Source organism: Epinephelus lanceolatus, chromosome 3 (genome assembly GCF_041903045.1).
Source record: "Epinephelus lanceolatus isolate andai-2023 chromosome 3, ASM4190304v1, whole genome shotgun sequence".
In the NCBI taxonomy this organism is placed as follows: domain Eukaryota; kingdom Metazoa; phylum Chordata; class Actinopteri; order Perciformes; family Serranidae; genus Epinephelus; species Epinephelus lanceolatus.
In genome coordinates this window covers 23,524,333-23,545,473 of record NC_135736.1, presented here as the reverse complement: position 1 = coordinate 23,545,473, position 21,141 = coordinate 23,524,333, and the positions used below count along the sequence as shown (strand labels likewise).

The following is a 21,141-nucleotide window of genomic DNA, read 5'->3' as shown; positions in this document are numbered from 1 at the left end:
GTAAAAGGAAAGCAAGTAAAAGCATAGTTTTGTTTCCAAAACATAGCATAAACTGAATATACTGTAAATAATCCATTATGTTTTACAAAATTATGTAAGTCTTAGCCTGCAATGTCACCACCTGCCAAAAAAAAAAGAAAAAGAAAAAAAAAGATATATAAAGTCAAATGTACAATATTTCCCTTAAAAATCTAATAAAGAGAAAGTCAGGGTTGGGAAGTAACTAATTACATACAGTCAATTGCTTTATATACAATATCCAAAACATAATATACTTGATATGAACTTAATGTACAGTTCATTAATAGTAATCCATTATATTTTATAAAATTATATTTATTTTTTTTACCTTTGATGTCACCACCTGCCAAATGAAAAATAATGAAATAAAATGTCATAAGCACAATATTTCCTTCTAAAATTTTGTGAAGGGAAAGTCAGGGGTGGAAATTACATACAATCAAGTATTTATCTTGGGTACAAATTTGAGGAGTCTTTTCCTATTATGCCATGGTATATTTCTACATGGTCACAAAGGGAAATATTTTATATAATTAATAATAAATACAGTATTTTTTTTAAATTATATACAATACCTAAGACATAGTATACTTGATATGAACTTATTGTTAATCAATAGTAATCCATTATATTTTGTAAAATTATATTCATTTATTTATCAGTCAGGAGTGGAGAGTAACTAATTACATATAGTCAAGTATTTTTCTTGAGTACAAATTTGAGGTACTTGAGTGTTTTCTTTTCATGCCATGGTATATTTCTACTCCATCACAGATGGAAATATTGTATATACTTAATAATGAATATAGTATTATTAATTATACAGGAAATCAATAGTAATCCATTATATTTCGTAAAATTATATTAATTTATTTACCTGCAATGTCACTACCTGCCAAATGAAAAATAAGGAAATAAAATGTCAATAGTACAGTATTTCCAACTGAAATCTACTGAAGGGAAAGTCAGAGGTGGAAAGTACTGTAACTGATTACATTTACTAATGTAGGCCTACTGCACTTCAGTACAGATTCCAAGGTACTTTACTCAAGTCTTTTCATGCCATGGCATATTTTTACTCTACTACATCTAGGAAGAAATATTGTATATAATTGATAATATAAAGCTGTCAGACAAATATAGAGGAGTAAATAGTACAATATTTGCCTCTGAGGTGTTGTGGACTAGAAGTATAAAGTTGTATGAAATGGTAATACGCAAGAAAAGTACAAGTACTTTGACTGTAAGTAAAGTACTTGAGTAATTGTACTAAGTTACATTGTCCCAGTGCTGTAGGGAGTGTAAGAGGAGAGTGAACAGACAATGACGCACTCCACCACTTTCTATTGCACAAAAACCCGCTCTTGTTGCGCTCACAACTGCCCTGCTGTCTGTTTCCACGTGTTCCAGCCGTTTCTATAGCCCCGCCCCTTCTGTTCCAACCCTCTCCTCCTATTGGCTGAGCCTCAGCGCAGGGATACGATGGTACCCGCCCCCCTCCGCTGCCTGACGGTCCGCTCCTGACGTCACCGGTTCCGTCCCAACACGGAAATATGGGAAAGTGACAAGAACGGCAACGTTGCTGTTATTATGGATTTAAAGCGGTGCTGCTAGCTTAGCTTTCACCGTGTTTGTTGGTTCTTCGCGCGGCTTTAACGATGTTTAACTGCCGGTGCTAACTCTCTGACAGATGGACGCGCGCGCTGGAAATGGACAGAGAGTTCGACCTCTGTTGCTAGTTCAATAGCTTTAGTCCACCGTTTGTTCACAGCCATGAAGCAAAGTGTTTTGGGGGTCATGGGGGCTGTGGGACGCCTGCTCCTCCTCCTCCTCCTGCTGTCCTGGGAAGGCACAGTATTTCAGGTAAAGTTTGTAACCTTAAACTGTGTGTGGGTGTTTCTGTTGTTGTTAGTACCGCCTGGGTCTTGCTATTTCTGCGCAGCGGAGACCGCAACTGGCATCCCACCGCTCCTCTGTGTCTATTTCAGGCTCGAGTAAAGTTGCCATGATATGATGATAGGACGTTTGGTCCAAATTGCCGGAAGAAAGTTAATACTGTGTGTAGTGTGTGTGTGTGTGTGTGTGTGTGTGTGTGTGTGTGTGTTTGTGTGTGTCTCACTGTGTGTGCGTGTGTTTCAACGTCTGTGCGCGTGCACGAGCGTCTCTATGCATGTCTTGAGTCAGTGTTTCCCATAAAGATATGGTGCTTTCAATGGTGTGCTGTGCAGTTCTGTGTTGCCAGTTACCACCCGTTAGTGGGTAAATATGGGAGTGGTGAACACACACACGCTCTCAGACAAACACAGACAAGTTCAGTACAGGGTAAAGTCTTGAGAGGAGGAGGAGGAGGAGGAGGAGGAAGGGACAAGGATATCCTGCTAAATGAGGAACTCAGTATTATTACTGGAGATGAAATTTACTGCAAAGCTGGGCTGCCAACCCCAGACGGATCTGACACACCCACTAACACGCACACACACATGCTGCACTGACAGTCTAGCTATGCTGAAATCTCAGATGTTCATGACCTGACGACTGTCAGACAGCTGGTTTTAAGTTCCTTTCTCTTTCTCTTCCTCTTGCTGGCGACCCATCAGGTTGGAGGAGTCAGATCGGTCACCCTCCCAGAATCCCTCCTGTTTGTCTCCACGCTGGACGGTAGTCTGCACGCCGTCTCCAAACAGTCAGGGAACATCAAGTGGACCCTACGAGAAGGTTCATACACATAAACACTGTTTTCTAAATCATCATGTTTTTGTCATTTTTAAATATTTCTCATGACATTGTTCTTTGATTTCTTTCAGACCCCATTATTCAAGTACCTGTCTACCTCACAGAGTGAGTAACACACATACGCGTGCAAGTACACATGCATATATATACAGTATTTAAACATCCATGCAATACATTAGGAATATGTTCATAGCACAGTATACCAAATTGTGGCAAATTTGTAGTCATGTTTACTTTTCCGCTGATCAGATACTCCCTAGTTGTGCCAATTTTGCAATCATTTAATTCAGCTAAGCCTTTCAGAAAAAAAAACACATTAATTAAATGGAAACTTTTTTTTTTTTTTTTAAACCTAGACCCTTATTTCCTATGTTTTTGTGTCCAAGAGACTAATGGGAACAACAGTTTTTAAACTGGGTCAATAGTGAGAGAGAGCGCTCCAGCCGCACTGGCAGAACAGGCTGCAGTGTAATCCCTACAGGCAATTGCACACACGTTACAAGTGCTTTTTTCGCACTGACTGGCTCAGATTGTTATTATTAGAAGTGTCTGACAGCATGACAGAAAAAACCTACAGAGAAATGAAATGTTTTTCTTTACCTTTCGCTGGTATGTTTGTTACTGTGACCAACTCTCGCCCAAGGAGAAGTCTCGTCCTGAGGTGACTTGTTGCGGGAAACACAACAATGGAAACGTTAGAGAGAGTTGGAGAGAGGAGTGATGGGAAGAGTGTTGGAGTACAGAAAGCATAGCTTAGTGTCATCAAAAGCAGTGGTTCCCAACTGGTGGGTTGCAATCCAAAAGTGGGTCAAGGGTCTGCTCTGAATGGACCGCAAGTGACTCGCAAACATGTCAAGTTTGTAAAAAACACACTTTATCTTGGAGTACAGTGAATTCTGGCACGCAGCTTTTATTGTGAAGTACCGTTTTCTGCTGTTTAGTGAGTAAATAATAAACAGCTACTTAACAGAGGCAGCAAACTAGCTCAACGCCATGACCAAACACAAGTATGACACTGAATATATTAAACTGTGTGGACCTTGAACTAATGACTAAGGAGAAATCTGGACCCTGTGGCTGTAAGATTTTAGAATGAGACTTATGCTTTAGCAAGACTATGTTAGACACACAAAGACACAGACCAGATCAGTGAATAGTAAAGAAAAATGTTTTATTTCTCTGCAGGGTCTTTTCCTTTTGTTGTCAGACACTTATGATAACAATCTGAGTCTGTCAGCGACAAAAACAAGCACTTTAAATGGACATAAAGTGACGGTGTACAGCTGCCCGTAGCCTCTATCTCAATACTCGATCAATTTCAAAAAATTTGTCTCCATTAATCACTTAGATGCAAAAACATGGGAAAAGGTGGTCTAGGTTCAAAAACACTGACCTTTCGGACAAAGTGAGATATTCAAAGATATATTGGTGCAACAGTGTTGACATACTCCAAATAATCAATGAACTGATGTATGAATGTTGTTTCTGTAGGCCGGGGTTTCTCCCAGACCCCAACGATGGCAGTTTGTATATCCTGGGGGGCAAACACAAGGAAGGCCTGATGGTAAACAATGCAGCACATTTGTGTGCGTGTTTTTATGTGTTAGTTTTCTCTTTATAACCTTATTGTTTTGATGTACCTGCAGAAACTGCCCTTCACCATCCCAGAGCTGGTCCAGTCGGCTCCCTGCAGGAGCTCTGATGGTATACTCTATACAGGTGAGACACTGTGTGTGTGTGTTGTATGTGCAGACCTGCTTGGTCTTAAAATTGTGTGTGAGACAGACAGTTGTCAGAGACGGAGCATGACAGACAAGACATAAATATTTGAAATACTGTACTGCTGTTGGCCAACATTTCTCTGTGTGTGTGTGTGTGTGTGTGTGGGTGTGCACATGAAGGTAAAAAGCAGGATGTGTGGATCGTGGTCGATCCTGAGACAGGCGAAAAGCAAACCAGTTTAACCACCTCCACCTCTGAATCCATCTGCCCCAACACTCCCCTACTTTACATTGGACGCACAGGTATGTCATGCACACTAACATGCCTTGCACACATAAAGACACACAGTTGTGCACCTTGGATTACTGTTGAAATTTGCACCTGTCCTTTTTTTTCCCAGAATACATGGTTACCATGTTTGACACCAAGACACAGGAGCTGCAATGGAACGCTACTTACAATGATTACTCTGCTCCACCATACGATGACAAACAGGACTACAGTACGTCTCTCACAAACACATCCCCTGCACACACACTGAGTTATGGAGGGTTAATTGGCTGGATTATTTTAAAGTAAACATGAATGTATAACACTCTTGCAGAACCTGCTATGTGATAAGTTAGAGCTTTTAAGAATCAGTGTGGGGATTTAGGGGGATTTGGTGACATCTAGCAGTGAGGGTTGCAGATTTCAACCAGCTGAATCTTCTCCTGATTAGAATTCCTTCAGTGTTCATTGATCAGGAGGTTTTTACTGGGAACAGAAGTCTTTTCCTCTAAAAACACTGAATAAAGCAGTTTCATGTCACAAAATAGTGTTTCTCTGACGCTGTTTGGCATGTCGGAGGCAGGCCGTTAGCCCAGCACCTGCTAATTTGTGCTGACACTATTCCTCTGATAACTTCCAATCAAGATGTTCAGAAGATTTTTATCAGTAGTTGAATTATCCACAGAGGTCTCTTCTTCTCTGAAACAAACAGACATAGTGGTTTAAACACAGAATAAAGCAGTTTCAGATTTTACAAAGTGTTTTTCAGAAGCTCTTGTTGCAATGGGGCTGCCAACGATGGCCGACATGAAAACATAAATGGCTCATCTTGGAAAAGGAGAAGTACTTACTGACACAGATTTTAACACATTTTAGACCAAAATGTGAAAGAAATATATGTTTTGACTGCATAAAAATGTCTCAGATCTTTCATTTAAACCTGTGAAAAACTAGAGAAGAAACAAGTGTTTAAATTTTTAGTTCAGTTTATATTCAGTTTCTGTCAGTCCCCTAAATCTTTCACACTGGATCTTTAAAAAACACATCTTTGGATACCTGTATTTACAGAACAGGTGCATTTGAGAAGAATTAGAGTCACTTTAGTCACTGTAATGTTATATTTATAACATGTAAGTGCTAATTTATATTTAAATGTGTTGTCTAACTATTTTCAAGGTCAAGGATTCACTTTCTTCTCAAAGTTTAGTTATTTACTTCCACCAAGGAGATGTTAGATCTCATATTGAGGTCAAATAAAGTATTAAGTTAAACCATCAGTCAAAGAAAAAGTTAGAAATATTGTACTTACTTGAATGAGTCAAGTCAGGCCGTGCCTTTTGATACATGTTGTTTGAGGTATAGATTTAGCTCTAAGTGCTTTCTGGTGTAATATTCATATTTAAAACATGTAGATAAAGCTGTTTAAAACTTGGCAATCAAAAGAACAAAGACTTTGTTCATTCAAATCTGCAAGCATGTGTGAAAGACTCAAAGCTGACACGTCCAACCTGTTGCACCTACAGAGATGGCCCATCTTGTGTCGAGTGGTGATGGTCTTGTTGTGACAGTTGACAGAGAGACAGGTAGGGGGAGATGTGTGGTTTTATTATGTGAATATTTTATCACCTTTTATGTGTGTGAGAGGTTGATGTGTTTATTTACATCTCAACTCCAGCATAAGTCTGCAAGTGTGTGTTTCTGTCTTTCAGGTGACGTCTTGTGGAGTCAGAACTATGGATCGCCCGTCGTAGGGGTCTACCTGTACTCCGGAGACTCTCTGAGACACGCCCCCCACCTGTCCCTCGCCATGGAAACGCTTCGCTTCCTCACCTTCTCTTCTGCCAACGACCAGGCAGACACACACTCCACACTGAAGTGGAGCTATCAGTTTGTGAAGGAGCAAGCCAGCGCACAAACACAACTTGTGTAAGAATAACATTATAAACATGAATACGAAAGAGCCTTGTAATGTTCATCCGTCTGATTACATTATTTATTCAAGTGCTAACTAGAGGGCTCTCAGACTGCACAAAGCCTGGCCAACACTTTTCCAATTTGCTCCTACAAGCTTATTTAAAATGTAAGTAAGTGATGATACACTGAAAGGTGTCCTGGCATTGAAATTTAATGGGGGGACGGAAGATCAAGAACTGCTGAATCTGTTATTTTCTCTGTCAGGTTACCTTAGGTTTTTTTCAAGTGGGGTCGAATGAGGTACTTAATCACAGTCAGTGTATTACCTGCAGTAGATGGTGGATGGCATGACTCAAATTTGGAGAAGCAGGAGTACCAAAACGGGAGCTAACCAATGTACTGCTGTGGATGGAGGGCAGGAGCAAAACCTATGTTAGCCACCTAAAAAAGCTCACCGTAAATAATCAATAACAGCTTTAGTGTACGCTATATTTGGAATATTTTCATCACTTAACTTTGCCGTCAGACAGCCCTTTATGATGAGGGACTGAACTGAAACAGAAACTAAACTATGCTCTCTTTAAAGGCCCCAGACTCAATTTATAGAAACAGTCTTGTGTGACTTTGGTGAATCTGAAGTAACCCTTTTAAACTTTAGTCACAAAACAACACAAACTAATAGAATAGAATGAAATATATGTTTCTTGTCCACCATGGGCTCACCAAAACACAAAAGACAACATTATAAAAAGCAGACAAATAGTAAAACAAACATACAAAGTCATTACAAAACACTCAACACATTAAATCAGCTCATTGTCTGTGTGTGTTTAAATACTCATCAGTCACCTTGTTGAAACTGATCGCAGCAGCGGTAGACCTGCAGCTCTTGTGTTTGGGGTTAACATGACTGTTTTTGCTAATGGAGTCTGGCTTTGAAGAGAGCATAGACAATGGCTTCAGTGCCACGCCAAAAAGGCCTGTCTGATAGCAAGGTAAAGTGGTGTAAATATTCTACAGTGTACAGGTGTTTTTTTAGGTGGCTGAAATATACTTTGCTGCTGCCCCCTACCAAAGCAGAGCTTTGCTTAGCTTCCATGTCACTACTCCTCTCTGCTTCTGCAAACTGGTGGTGTGCTAAACGCTATCTACTGTAGGTAGTACACTGAAACAATCCCCTGCGATCCCTTTAAAAACATCACCCACTCTATTTATCCTTGGTTAGGTTTGTTACCACTGTGAGTTAACTGGAACGGCAGCATGAACTATTGGTGCTGCAGTTTAATATACAGTGTCTAGTGTGCTGATTTACAGCGGTTGTTAAACTGTTGGCTGGAGCTATATTTTAAATGACGGGGTTATTTCTTTTAAAGGACACCTGCCAGTCAATCAGAAACAAGTATTTTTTGTGACTTTATAACAGTGACAAAACTTGATTCAAACTGGTGTTTATTTTTTTCATCCATTGCTATACTTTGGAAATCTGTGGAAAGCTATTTCTTGTCTTGAGTCAATTAATCTATTCCATGTGATAAAAATCACTACATGTTTGAGGTATCTCAATGAAAAATGAATAATAATAATTATGAATAAATAATTAGCTGAGAGAATAACATGACTTTTTTCTCGTTAAGACCCACTCTCTATGTCGGAAAACTGGACACTCACCTCTACGCCTCCACGTCCCTTGTCCACCATGGAGTCTCATTAGTGGTGAGTGTAAATATATAATCTGTGTTCATCGTATAACTGCACTCACACTGACAGTTCTTTTAGTCATCCATGTCATGCTTCCTGTGGAGATTCTCCCTCCTGCTTCAACAGGACACTAATAGTAATTACAGTGATCAGATCAGGTGTGTCAGACAGACAGGAACTGATAATAAGTTGGGGCGATGACAAGATGACAAGATAGCTGTTCTGTGACTGGTTTTCTGCTTCTTGTTGCCATGGCAGCCTCAGGGACTGACTTTGGCTCGAATCGAGGGTCCGGTGACAGCTGGAGTGACAGTCAGAGAGCGAGGGGAGTGTGAGATCACACCGTCTACCGATGTGCGCTACCCACCAGGGAGCACAAACAGCCAGAAAAACCACTGGCTGCTAATAGGTAAACACACAAACCCACACACACAAACCGTCATTAGTGGATGTCATTCAATAGCAATGAAAATTTAAACTTCCTAAAAGGTGGGTGGCTGATCAAACTAAACTACTTCTGTAATTTATGGTGACATGTACCTACTGCCATAGCATATTAATATGAATTGAGTGTATGTATTGTGTAAACTATACTTCCAAATCACAGAGTAATTATCAAGGTTCTTTATTTTCTTGCAAAACATATTGATTGAGAAAAGTGTTCATTTAAAAATGACAGCAAGATATTTGATCCCTGTCGCTGCAGAAGGTGCATTCTGTCTGCCTGTGAGCAGAGAAGCTACATGGGGCTTAAACAAGCAAAAATCACAATAATTTATGCTTAGAAAATCTCACCTTATGTTCAACGTGTTTCAAACTGCATGCAGAGACATTAAAATTCATCCTCAAGCTTTTTTCTTGTTGAGGAAGAGTTTAATTCACCTGGAATGTAATTCCTAGTTAAATGACTCCTCTCTTCTCAAATGTCCAAATCTGAAATCCTTTTACATTAGCTTAGTTTTTGAAAGCAAGAAAAAAAGGTCACAAAACTCCCTCAAATTTATAACATCCCGGATTTAATGACCACTCAAGAAAGTGATCCAAACCCCGACACAAACACAGACACTCACGCAGCTCTGAATGCATTATATCCATGTGTTTTAGGTCATCATGAGCTCCCTCCAGTCGCTCACACCACCATGCTGAGGGATTTCCCAGCCGGCCTGCAGCGTTCTGGCGAGGCAGTCATCCCCCCTCGACCTTCTGCCTCCTCTGCCTCCCCTGCCTCCTACTACCATCAGCGCTATGTGAGTCACAGCTCCAAACTACCTCTGTGTCACTGCAGCAGTCTGCACCTGAGAGTCAGTACATCACAGGAGTGATATCTGACAATAGCCCTCTCCTATCAGTTTATTACTGTCTATTACAGCACACTTGAAGCTGTCTCAGAGACCAAGGCAATGATGTGACAAACTGCCAAATGCCCCATTAACAGCCACTTATCACCATAAACTGCTTTACGGAGAACAATGATGACAAACAAAGATAAAAACAAATGACACCTCATTATATTTCCATTTTTTCTCGTCCCTGTTGTCTTTTTGTGTCCTTCAGTTCCAGGCAGTTGCTGGTGGCCATAGCGACACTAATGCTAATAGAGAAGAGGTGGATGGGAAGACGACAGGACAGAAACCGGCCGCCGTGCTGCCTGTCTATATGACTCAGGACCGGCTCACTTTAGCTGTTCTGACGCTGCTGCTGGGAGGGTGGCTGGCCTTTGCGCTCACATACCCTGTTGTGAGTTTGTGTTTTTTGTCTAGTTGTTTGGATGCATGTGTGTTTGAGATGTTTTTTAGGTTTATAGGAACATATGGTGACAAACTCTATCAATCTCAGGCAGTCATGATGGTACAAGCAAGAGCTTGAAAGTATCCCGTGGAGTTTTTGCAGCGCTACGGGGCTGTTTTTCTATGAGTGGGTCACTGTTTTGTTTATCTTGCGCACATTCACAAAGATGCACATGCATGTGTGTGCGTACCTGGATGATGTGAACAGTTCCGCCGTCAGTTTTACACTATTCCACTATTTAGCAGGTGGTGGTATCACTCCAAGATATGCAGCAATGCATCAGAAAAGATAGGGCAGAAGACGACTGATAGCAAGTAGGGATGTCCCGATGAAGTCTTTTTTCCCCTGATCCCGAACCAAGTAATTTAATATTGAGCTTATGCCGCTACCGAATCCTGATTTTTCTAGATAATACAGCTGCACAGTGCACACTTCAAGTATTTTAGTCATTAAAATCAGTGCAGTGTATATGCCTGATAATTCTATAGCTTTGCAGTGCATCAAGAAAAAAATTCCCGACATCCAAGCTGATCCATTTTTTTTTATTTTTTTTTTAACAAACTAATGATAAAAATAAAATAACAGACACTTTCTTCTATCTTTTTGGCCTTGTGGCCTTCTTAAGGGAATGTATCTGTCCCTTTAAGATAGTATTTTCTAGTGTTTGTTGATTTGGTGCAGCCTTTGCCTGAGTTACCTGAACAAACTGCATTCCGCTGCGTGTTTATTTTCGTCAATTGCACACCTTTTATGTGGATTACATTTTGTCATATTGTACGTTTGCTTGCGGGATTTTGTTGCACTTGCAGTGGCGTGGTGCAGATACAGTAGCTAAATACATCAATAAACATTGTCATAGTGCATTTTGATGTTGTTTATGGTGTGTGGTGTTTCCCTGTGGGAGGGATTCAGCCTCTGCTCACACACACAGAGTGGAGAGACAGATAGACAGCAGAGAGTTGGAGAGTTGACGATGGCTGGAGTCCCAAGTTGCTGTGCGTTAACGCTTCGCAGAAAAAAACATTTGTGTGACAGCTGACAAAAGATTGGATCGGGCTCTATGTGGCTCAGTATAGCCAATCCCGATAGTTAACACATGCCTTGATTGGCCCAAATACGAATTACTGAGATAGGATGGGGACATCTGTAAAAGCTAGGACATGGATGGAAATAATGGTAGATTTAAAAAATCCAAATATTTTATGAGGAAGGAAATACATTCAACACATTTTAGATACACACAGCGCATGTTGGTGAGCATTAGTGAATGCAAACATAACTTTTGTTTGTTTATACAAAAACTCCACAGGGTGCCCTAAACTCTTACCAAAACACAAACTCTTTTTGGCTGCATTTTTGTTTGGTCTTTTGAGGCTGCTCTCAGTGAAAACCTAGAAGTAGAAACCACACAAGTTTGCTTTCTAATAGATTTCTTGCCTTAGTAATACAATAAAATAGCTTTATGTGATGTCTCTCCATGTATACATTCGACTTATTATTAACAGGGATAAGAAAAAGATTTTAAAAAAATAACCAATACATGTCTTCATGTACAGAAATTTGGGCAATAAATCATAATAGATAAGTACAAATGTATTTGTAGAGCGAAATTTCTCATGAGTGCTGCTAACCTCTAATGCAAAATGCTTACACTATGAAACTCTTTAAAACAGCACTCATGCCTCAAATTCATGCATTACTGAGTTCATATAATGAAGGATAATTTGTCGCTGAAATAATGATTATGGGGTGCCATGCACTTCAAATGCCTTTTTCTTTTATCAGTGTCTCAACACTTGTCTTTCATAACATTTTGGCTGAGCGGTAGTTTGCTGTGTTTTTAGTGCCGCAGCAGTGCTGTAAAAGAGAGCTTTATAATGTCATACTCTTTCAAAGAAGAGCTCCAGCTATTTGTCTGCTTCAATACTGACTCTCAACCAGCATCTTCCAACAGTGTTTAATATGATCTGTATCTGTGTATGTTTCTCCAGCGCACAGCTCATCAGCTAAAAGCTCAAAGGCAGCTGGAGGAGGCTCTTGAGTCTCGTCTCCAGCGCATGCAGACAAACATGCAGACCGTGACCCAGGTCCCCTCAGATGCAACCCTCTCCACTGACACAAACATCTCCACTGGTGAGTTACTTACAACACAAGTTCTCTGTCAAGCTGTGTTCTCTTTATTTAGTGACCTTTGGCCCCAGTTCAATGATTAAACATTTTCCTTTGAATAGCACTTGAGAAATGGATTATTAAACTGCATAAATAAGTGTTGAAGTATAATTTTTCTCAGAGCCTAGACATCATCAATATTCTTCAGTACTTGATTAAACTGGGTGCAGAGAAAGAGACACACACATTGAATATCTTCACTTTTCTGTATTCAGAGTCTCAGCCTGCATCTGCTGCCCCTCCACCTAGTCCTCGCACTCACAGCGGGGGCAGCACTTCAGATGTCGATAGAAACGGCACCTCAGGGCCCCAACCCACAGCGGGTAACACATCAAACTGTATATTATTTTTTCTTGTCCCTCAACATTCAGATGAGATTAATTTCTAGCTGCTTCATTCTTCCTTCCTCTCTCGCTCTCTCAGAGGGAAACAGTGAGGAGGTGCAGGTTGGTAAAATCTCCTTCACGCCGTCTGAGGTGCTTGGACATGGCACAGCGGGAACATTTGTGTTCAGGTACAGTATGTGTATTTAATTTTTTTAATGCGCCTGGCCCTCAAATTACCGTATTGGATTTGCATGTTTTAGATCATTAAGTGCTAAACTGGTGTGCTTTACATTTCTGCCACACATTTTCTTACCACCCACATAGACTTTTGTTTATTACCACCTTGTTTATTTGTTGTTGGCTGGCAGCCGAATGTCAAATCTTGGATGTTGGAGAGTCAGTAAACACACCATCCGATAAACTGTTTTCTAAACAGTCCACTGCATACCTCTACAAACAGCATATTACATAATCCATGCATAATATACAGTCTATAATACATATAAATATAATATAAAGGTGACTAAATGGTCACTGTGATTTCAAACAGATTGTGGCTTTAACAGTAGACTTCACTTTCACCCTGGAGGTTGCCCCTTGGTCATGACAGTGTGACAGACAGCCAGCTTTAACAATACCAGGACTCAAAAACTGACACAGCTAAATGGAATGCAGCCATTGTTAATTTTAATTAGTTACACCTGTGTTTTTCCCCATGTGAAATGTCAAAATGTCTCCAACAACAAAGACATTTGATTTTTGTGGTGAAAATCAAACTAAATATTTATGGTATGCTTTGTAAAGGAAACACTATCACCGTACAAAATGTGCTAATGTTAACAAACAACAACACACTGAGTTTCTGAGATAAACTTCATTGTTCTGTGGCACATACAGCACTGTGCTTAATGTCTTCTTTTTTTGGGACTTTAGGGGTAATTTTGATGGACGCCACGTAGCGGTGAAGCGAATATTGCCAGAGTGTTTTGAGGTAGCAGAACGCGAGGTGCAGCTCCTCCGAGAGTCTGACACACACCCAAATGTCATCCGATATTTCTGCACAGAGAGAGACCGCCTCTTCACTTACATCGCCATTGAGCTGTGCACTGCAACCCTGCAGCAGGTCAGTACTGTAGGGCCTTTATGTTATCCTTATTAAGTAGTTCCTGTTTAACATGACATCCCTTAATAACAAAACCATCATATGTTTTTATGTGTCTGTGCAGTATGTGGAGGATCCGTCTTGTTTTCCTGAGCTGAATCCTATAACTCTGCTGGGACAGACCATGAGTGGCCTCTCACACCTCCACTCGCTCAACATAGGTCTGAGTTACACACTCATATAGATATATACACATACACATACAAGTGTAAACAGAGATGATGTTTCTAAATTCTTTCCTCCAGACACAGATGGCACTTTAGCACAGCTTAACCTGAACAGCTAAACATTGTTTTCTTCATCATCTGTCCGCTTAGTCCATCGTGACCTGAAGCCCAGAAACATCCTCCTTTCTGGCCCCAGTGCGCTGGGTCGAGTCCGAGCTCTCATCTCTGACTTTGGACTCTGTAAGAAGATCCCAGACGGTCGGAGCAGCTTCTCTTTGCGGTCAGGAATACCAGGAACTGAAGGGTGGATAGCTCCTGAAGTACTGCGGGATACTCCTGGCAACAAACCGGTAGGTTGCGCCCACATATTCAGCAGAAGTGTCTTTCTTTGAACATTAGGTCAATTTGTTAGCTAAAAAGGACACAGTGAGAAAGTTATAGATGATAAAACAGGTTCATATGTAGCTTGGAGGTCTGTGCACCTGTTCCAAAATTTTCATTGTGTCGTGTGAATTTGAATCAGACATACTTTGGTATTTAGTTTTAAGACATACAAGGAGTGCCAAATAGCTTATAAAAGAATTATTACTTCTTTTAAATGTTGTTCACATGCCATGTTATTTGTGCTCTCAAATTTATGGTGGTCAGTGTAGACGTGTGGAAGGCTCGCTCAAAAATTTAGAGTGACACCACTACAGGGCACAAGTGTTCCCAAGTCCCAAGTGCCTATCTTTCAGGGCTCAGCGGCTGCACTGTAAGATAAACAAAGTTAAACTTTTGGAGTGCAGCAATGAGCACCGCATGTCATGTGATGAGGAACAACTAGTCACAAACATCAGATATCTTTCCTTTCTTCCATAAATATCAGTTGGTGGTAAAGGTGAAGGAGAAGTTGATCATTTTAGTGCAGGGCTTCTCAGAGCTTTAAATCTGTCCCATGGATATTTTAGGCTATGATATGGTGCTGGTTATGGTCTTACAGCAACGTCAGGCACAACTTGCCTCTGCACCATTTAAAGCTGGCAAAGAGCAGGCACAGTTTTACCACCCAGAGCCTGACCTTGCTATTTCCACAGTTTTAAAGACGGTGCATGTGTCCCGACCCTAAAACCTTTATATTTAATTTTTTTATAGAGACTTTTTTTTGTCCCTAAATACATCTTAACCCACAAACTAAGTGGACCCCAAGATTGAGGAACTCTGATGTAGAGATGGGTATTTTGTCTGATCCATTGTCCTTCTTTTCTCTCTACAGACAGCAGCTGTGGACGTGTTCTCAGCAGGCTGTGTGTTTTACTACGTGGTCAGCAGGGGGCAGCACCCTTTTGGTGATGCATTACGTCGACAGGTCAACATCCTGTCAGGAGAATATTCACTCTCGCATTTTATGGAGGATATACATGGTGAGAGTGGTGTTTTTGCAAATGTCTTTCCTGGCTTGGTTCATGCGTAAACATGTTTTTATGCCGCATCATTAAAGCTTGTTCACTCAGTTCCTCCACAATACTTCTGCATAAAATTCTCCAATAGAAAGATTCTGATTTATCAAACCACCTCCTTGTCCTGCATTAAAAGATCTAGTGAACCACGATGATAAAATCACAACTCAACAATTCAACTTCTTCGCCAATACATTCAGTGCTCAAAGGATTTTCTTGCTATGACTTCTTCTATGACTTCTGCGTCTTAGGTAGAACTGTCTCTCAAGACGAAGGTTGGAAGGCTGTATTTTGGACAAAAGTAAAATAATACATGAAAACCTGACAACTGTTTTTCTCTTAATTTAGATGACGTCATAGCACAGGATCTGATTGAGAAGATGATCAGTGCTGAGGCTGAGTCCCGGCCCTCCACAGCCTGTGTGCTCAAACATCCGTTCTTCTGGAGCCCCGAGAAGCAGCTGCTCTTTTTCCAGGTGTCTTTTTCCAGTTGGTCACACATACACAAAGGATCAGCTGTCTCTCTTGTGATACTACAGGCCTCTTTTAATGATTACTAGTTTGAAAAAGTTATTTCTTTCTGGTTTATTCTAATTAGATACATTTTTTTTAATTTTCTGATAATAAACACAGAGCAGGAAACGTGCAAAAGGGTCTAAGTATGTATGTGGGAGGCGTAGTTTCTGTTTTAACGTTTGTGTGCATATGTAGGACGTCAGTGACCGCATAGAGAAGGAACCAGCAGATAGTCCGATTGTGGTCAGACTGGAGACTGCAGGAAGAGGAGTGGTGCGAACCAACTGGAGGATGCATATCTCAGTGCCTCTGCAGACAGGTAAAGGCACCAGCACACCCACACAGTTTCACATAACTGCTCTGTTCACACCTGTGCAGGACGGTCTGTAATCCATTTCTTCCTGTGTGCGTTCCAGACCTGAGGCGGTTCAGGACATATAAAGGAAACTCGGTCAGAGATCTGCTGAGAGCCATGAGGAATAAGGTCAGCCTGCATGCTTACTGATACACCTAGGCCAAATCCCAAAATACCCCTTGTCCCTACCACTTAGCCCTTACCCCCTTTGTTGTGCGTGTTCACATGTAGGGCTATGGTGACCCGATTCTTGTTGGGAGTGCAAGGCGGCACTCAAAAATGAGGGCTAGGGGTAGAAATAAGAAATGGGATTGAGTCTAATATTTTTTCATACATGGAGACACACTCTGACACATGTATGCTAATATTGCATGTTACAGAAGCATCACTACCACGAGTTGCCAAAGGAGGTACAGGAGACTCTCGGCGAGCTGCCCGAAGGCTTTGTCAGCTACTTCACCTCACGGTTTCCACGGTTACTGATGCATACACATGCTGCTCTGAGCATCTGCTCCAGTGAGAGACTGTTTCACCCCTACTATCTGTCCCCCAACGCCAAATAGCATTGACATGACTCTGCGCTCCATGCTCTGCACACACACTGGAGAAGTTTTTTGTGAGCAACAGAAATTGCTGACAGTGCCCTGTTATTGCTTTTGTAAAGCCCATACTGATTTTTGGGGGAAGATACAGTGCTGTGAAAAAGTTTTTTATATCCCTAAAGTTCTTGTTATTTCCTTTTTCTGCAGCTGTTGATCAAGAAACGATTTTAATCAAACAGAAAACACTAAGAGTACGCACATTCGGAAAGGCTGCATACATTTGTTATATTAATCATAGCAATGTTTTTAAACTACATCTTAATGTGTGACTCCATCAGAACCATTTATAAAATAAATTAGGTGATTCTTACTTTTGCCGGAGCGACATCTGATTTTGTTTGTGGGAAACAAACACATTATAGCTCTTGAATGAGATCTGGAGAGCACAGTTAACAGAAGAGCTTTTTAATAAGGTGCAGCAGGGAAAAAAAGACAAAAAGTGTAATAACCATGTCCTGTTACAGCACTGGTTTGAGCTCTAAGTTAGGTGATGTGTGGAGATTTTTTATCCTTATTCTACATTGCAGTCCTTTTTAAAGTTTTTAATAATTTATTGTTTTTTAAAAGCAAAAATATTATATAATGGCCAGCCCCCCAATCCCAAATTAAATCCCTTGTTCCTTGGCCTATTGCACAATATTTTATTGAAATATGTTTATAAATTTGCAGATATCCTGCTAACAGACCAACAAACGGGTCTGAAAACATAACTTCTTTGACAGAGGGAATTGTATTTTTTTTTTCCATTTTTTTCTCTACTGGATAATTAATAGTATAAATACAGACAGGAAACCAAGGGAGAGAGGAGGTTATAACCAAGTGGCAGCCTCCGGTGCTAAAATAATGAAGCCACTATGGAAGTGCCAAAAACTGCAGTTCCTTAAATGGCCACTTGAGGCTGGCTCCTGAAGCGAATAACTCCCCACAGACCCTTATGTTAAACAGCCGAACTTTACAGCAGAAATAAACATGCTTACAACCTGGTACAAAAACCAGTTTTGGTCTCTATAGCTCATTTTAACATTCATGACAACTGTATGGGGTTGAATTTTACTATAACTCACCTGTTTACATTTCATTAAGAATTAAAGTTAAAGTTGAAGCTTTAAAGTTGGAGTCCGCAAACCAATGGGTGACATCATGTTACCAAGTCTAGTATTTCAGGTGTCGGCGAGTATGCCAATAGCTGATCCAGCATTGTAGGCACTATTGGAGGCTTTTCCAATACTGGTATCGTATCGTAACGACTCTAACTTAAAGGGTAGTGCCAGCATTTTTCAACCTGGGCCCTATTTTCCCGTTGTTTTGTGTCTAGGTGACTAAAAGGAACAACAATATTTGAAATTGCCAGTATTGAACGAGAGGGATGCAGCCAACAGCAGTGAAGCAGGCTGCAATATAGCCACTAGGGACAATTATGCACTGTCAGTTTACACCCACTCAGAGTGCTTTTGCCACTGACCGGCTCAGATTGTTGCTATTAATGTCTGACAACATTATTGAAAGGATCCCAACAGAGACAGACCTTTTTATCTAAGAATAAGATCCTTTTTGTTTAACAAAACAGCCCCAAAATTGATTTAACCAATTCCACCAGAGTCCATTTGAATAAAAAGTAATTTTATCATCGTAAAACACACTTCAGTCAAAGTCAGCAAAATCAAAATAAAACTCAAAAGCCATCTTGCTCTGTCTTCCCACTGTTCCAGCAACCACCAACCCTGGTTTGGTTGAAATAAACCCCTAATTCACCCAGTTAGATGTGAAAATATACTGGCTCTAAACATGCTGATGGGTTTGGCAATGCCTGTTTTGGGACTGTATTTGGTTAAAGTCTTCAATAAAAATGGTCTATCTCTGTTTGGATCCTTTCCATAATGTTGTCAGACACTTATAATAACAGTCTGAGTCTGTCAGTGGTAAAAACATCACTTTTAGTAGATGTTCATTAACGGAGCACAAATGCCCCAAAGTGGTTAAATTGCGGCCGTTTAACCGCTGCCATCTGCAGCACTCTCATCCAATACTGGACCAATTAAAAAATTGTTGTCTCTATGGTCCCACCAAAAATTTGGGAGTATAGTACTTTTAGAACCATAACAGTAACAGCTCTGGCGTCCAGATTAAACATCATTATGTGAGGTGCACAAACTTTGTCACAGCACTGTAGGTAGCACAAACACTGGAGAGCAGGTTTTATGAGAAGTAAAGCTTGTGCTGCTGTTACAAGTTATAGAGGAAATCTGTTTTATATCTATTTACCAGTTAAACCACTTACTTCCCCTCTGTCCCTGTTGCTGCTGTGCTTCTCTCAGCTCCTCTGTGGAAACTGCCAAAGAATATTTACTTTGCTTTTTGTTTTTATGTATTTGATATGTGTGTCTGAATGTAGCTACACTGACTGAAGAATGTACTGAGCCTTTCTGCAGCCTTGTTTTTTCACTGACGGCAGTACATTCAGTGAAATAGTCAAATATCATGACACTGTTAAAATGTGGGCAATGTGCTATACTGAGAAAATCTGATTTATGCAGGCAATAATGAAACCACAGAAACTACATTTGCGCATTTTATTTGAATTTACAGACATTTGGTTTACCCATTTTCAACAGTAATGCAGTATACTCCACCACTCCTGTCTTGAATGTCGGCATTGCTGAAGCTTTTGAGCCTCTCAAAATAAATATCACAAAGAAATATGTGAAATATCTCCCTGTAACTACTGGATAAAGGTTTTTTCATTAGTCTGCAGTAGAAGGAATGATGAAGAATCCAACTTTTGTACTTTTTTGGATGCTTGAATTAAAGTGACGCTGTGGGTGTGCTGAAAAATTAATAAATCAAGTGTTGTCGTCAGTTTGTAAACAGACAGAGAAAAGGACACTGTAAGTAATTTTTATTCTCTCCAGTATCAGTACAAATGGGTTGATGTTGATTGGAAAAATAAACTGACAAATGTTTTATTGACTTTATTGTTGGACAAATGTAGAGGAATTACCTTATAATGCTCCACAAGTTTTGAAATTGGTTCATTATCGAGAGAGACCGCTGCAGCCAGTGTACAGTGAAACCACTCAGGCTGTGTGTGCAGTATACAGGCTCACCCAGTTAGATGTGAAAATATACTGGCTCTAAACATGCTGATGGGTTTGGCAGTGCCTGTTTTGGGGCTGTATTTGGTTAAACTCCTCAATAAAAATGGTCTATCTCTGTTTGGATCCTTTCCAAACGGCTGTGTGTGCAGTATACAGGCTCACATTGTTATTATTAGGGTTGTCAAGCAATTAAAAAAATGATCCAATTAATAACATGCTCTGTGATTGACTAATTTAAATTAATCACATATATCAATTTTTGCTGTGAAAGTTTTTTTAAAAAAAATATTTCAATTCAAATGAATTTTGGCAGATGTGTCGCAGTAAAGCTGCTGGATTTTGGACACAATTGTCCCTGTCCTCGACTGCCGAAACTGGTCTGCAGTCCATTTTGAAAGAGAGTTAGTCAGTCGGTCACAGGTTGACTGATTCAGTCAGTCTGGCCTTCAATGACACATCAGGTCAGAGGGCACCACAGACCACAATTCATCAGCCTTAATTTCTTTGACGCGTTTTTTCCTTGTGATTAATTAATCGAAGTTAACATGTGAATTTGACGGCCCTAATTTTTATTATTGTAAGTGTCTGACAATATTACCGAAAGGACCTGACAGAGAAATGAAACGGTTGTCCTTACCTTTCGTTGATCCAGTCTGTTTGTTTTTGTGTCTAACCAAGTCTCATTGCAATAAGTCCCATTTTTCATGTTGTCAAAATCAGCTAAATATTCATCCATGACAGTGAAAATCTTTTAGAAATCACTCAGCTACGCTTTCTGTATTGAAACACTAACAAGCTATGACCGGCACTTCTCTCTCCCACTCTCCCATTATTTTCTTTCTGCAACAAGTCACCTCTTGCTAGATTTCAGAACAAGACTTCTCCTGTGGAGACAAAACAGAACAGAACAAGCGAAAGGTAAGGAAAAACTTTACATTTCTTTGCAGGGTCCTTTCTATAATGTTGTAAGACACTTCTGAGCCTGTCAGTGGCGTAGGACGTAAATTAAAGGTGCTCATATTCCTGAGTGTTTACGTGGTCGGCTATTCTGCCACTTCCAGCTGCAACAGTCTCTCTCAGTACCGGACCAATTTCAAAAATTGTTCGCATAAGTCACTAAAAACATGGGAAAATGAGGTCCAGGCTGAAAAATACTAGAGTTCC

The 21,141-nt window shown here is 40.3% G+C and overlaps 1 protein-coding gene across 1 annotated transcript; it reads left to right on the top strand.

Annotated features, from left to right (window-relative positions):
• Positions 1-1,528: 1,528 nt before the first annotated feature.
• ern2 (endoplasmic reticulum to nucleus signaling 2) lies at positions 1,529-19,751 on the top strand. The gene is made up of 24 exons (XM_033624803.2): positions 1,529-1,884; positions 2,619-2,736; positions 2,826-2,859; positions 4,246-4,318; positions 4,401-4,473; positions 4,656-4,778; positions 4,877-4,978; positions 6,270-6,329; positions 6,456-6,672; positions 8,295-8,373; positions 8,617-8,767; positions 9,463-9,605; positions 9,913-10,095; positions 12,138-12,279; positions 12,531-12,638; positions 12,739-12,829; positions 13,575-13,764; positions 13,868-13,964; positions 14,121-14,320; positions 15,226-15,373; positions 15,758-15,885; positions 16,121-16,244; positions 16,342-16,409; positions 16,661-19,751. Exons 1-24 carry the CDS (start codon positions 1,795-1,797, stop codon positions 16,841-16,843), a joined length of 2,925 nt encoding a protein of 974 aa, XP_033480694.2. The 5' UTR covers positions 1,529-1,794; the 3' UTR covers positions 16,844-19,751.
• Positions 19,752-21,141: the final 1,390 nt, after the last annotated feature.

What these genes read in the sequence shown, in the direction of transcription:
- ern2 (XM_033624803.2), top strand. Translation starts at nt 1,795, where the DNA reads ATGAAGCAAAGTGTTTTGGGGGTCATGGGGGCTGTGGGACGCCTGCTC. An exon ending in GCGGGAACATTTGTGTTCAG is followed by an intron (nt 12,830 to 13,574) that starts GTACAGTATGTG and finishes TTGGGACTTTAG; the next exon opens with GGGTAATTTTGATGGACGCC. An exon ending in ATACTCCTGGCAACAAACCG is followed by an intron (nt 14,321 to 15,225) that starts GTAGGTTGCGCC and finishes TTCTCTCTACAG; the next exon opens with ACAGCAGCTGTGGACGTGTT.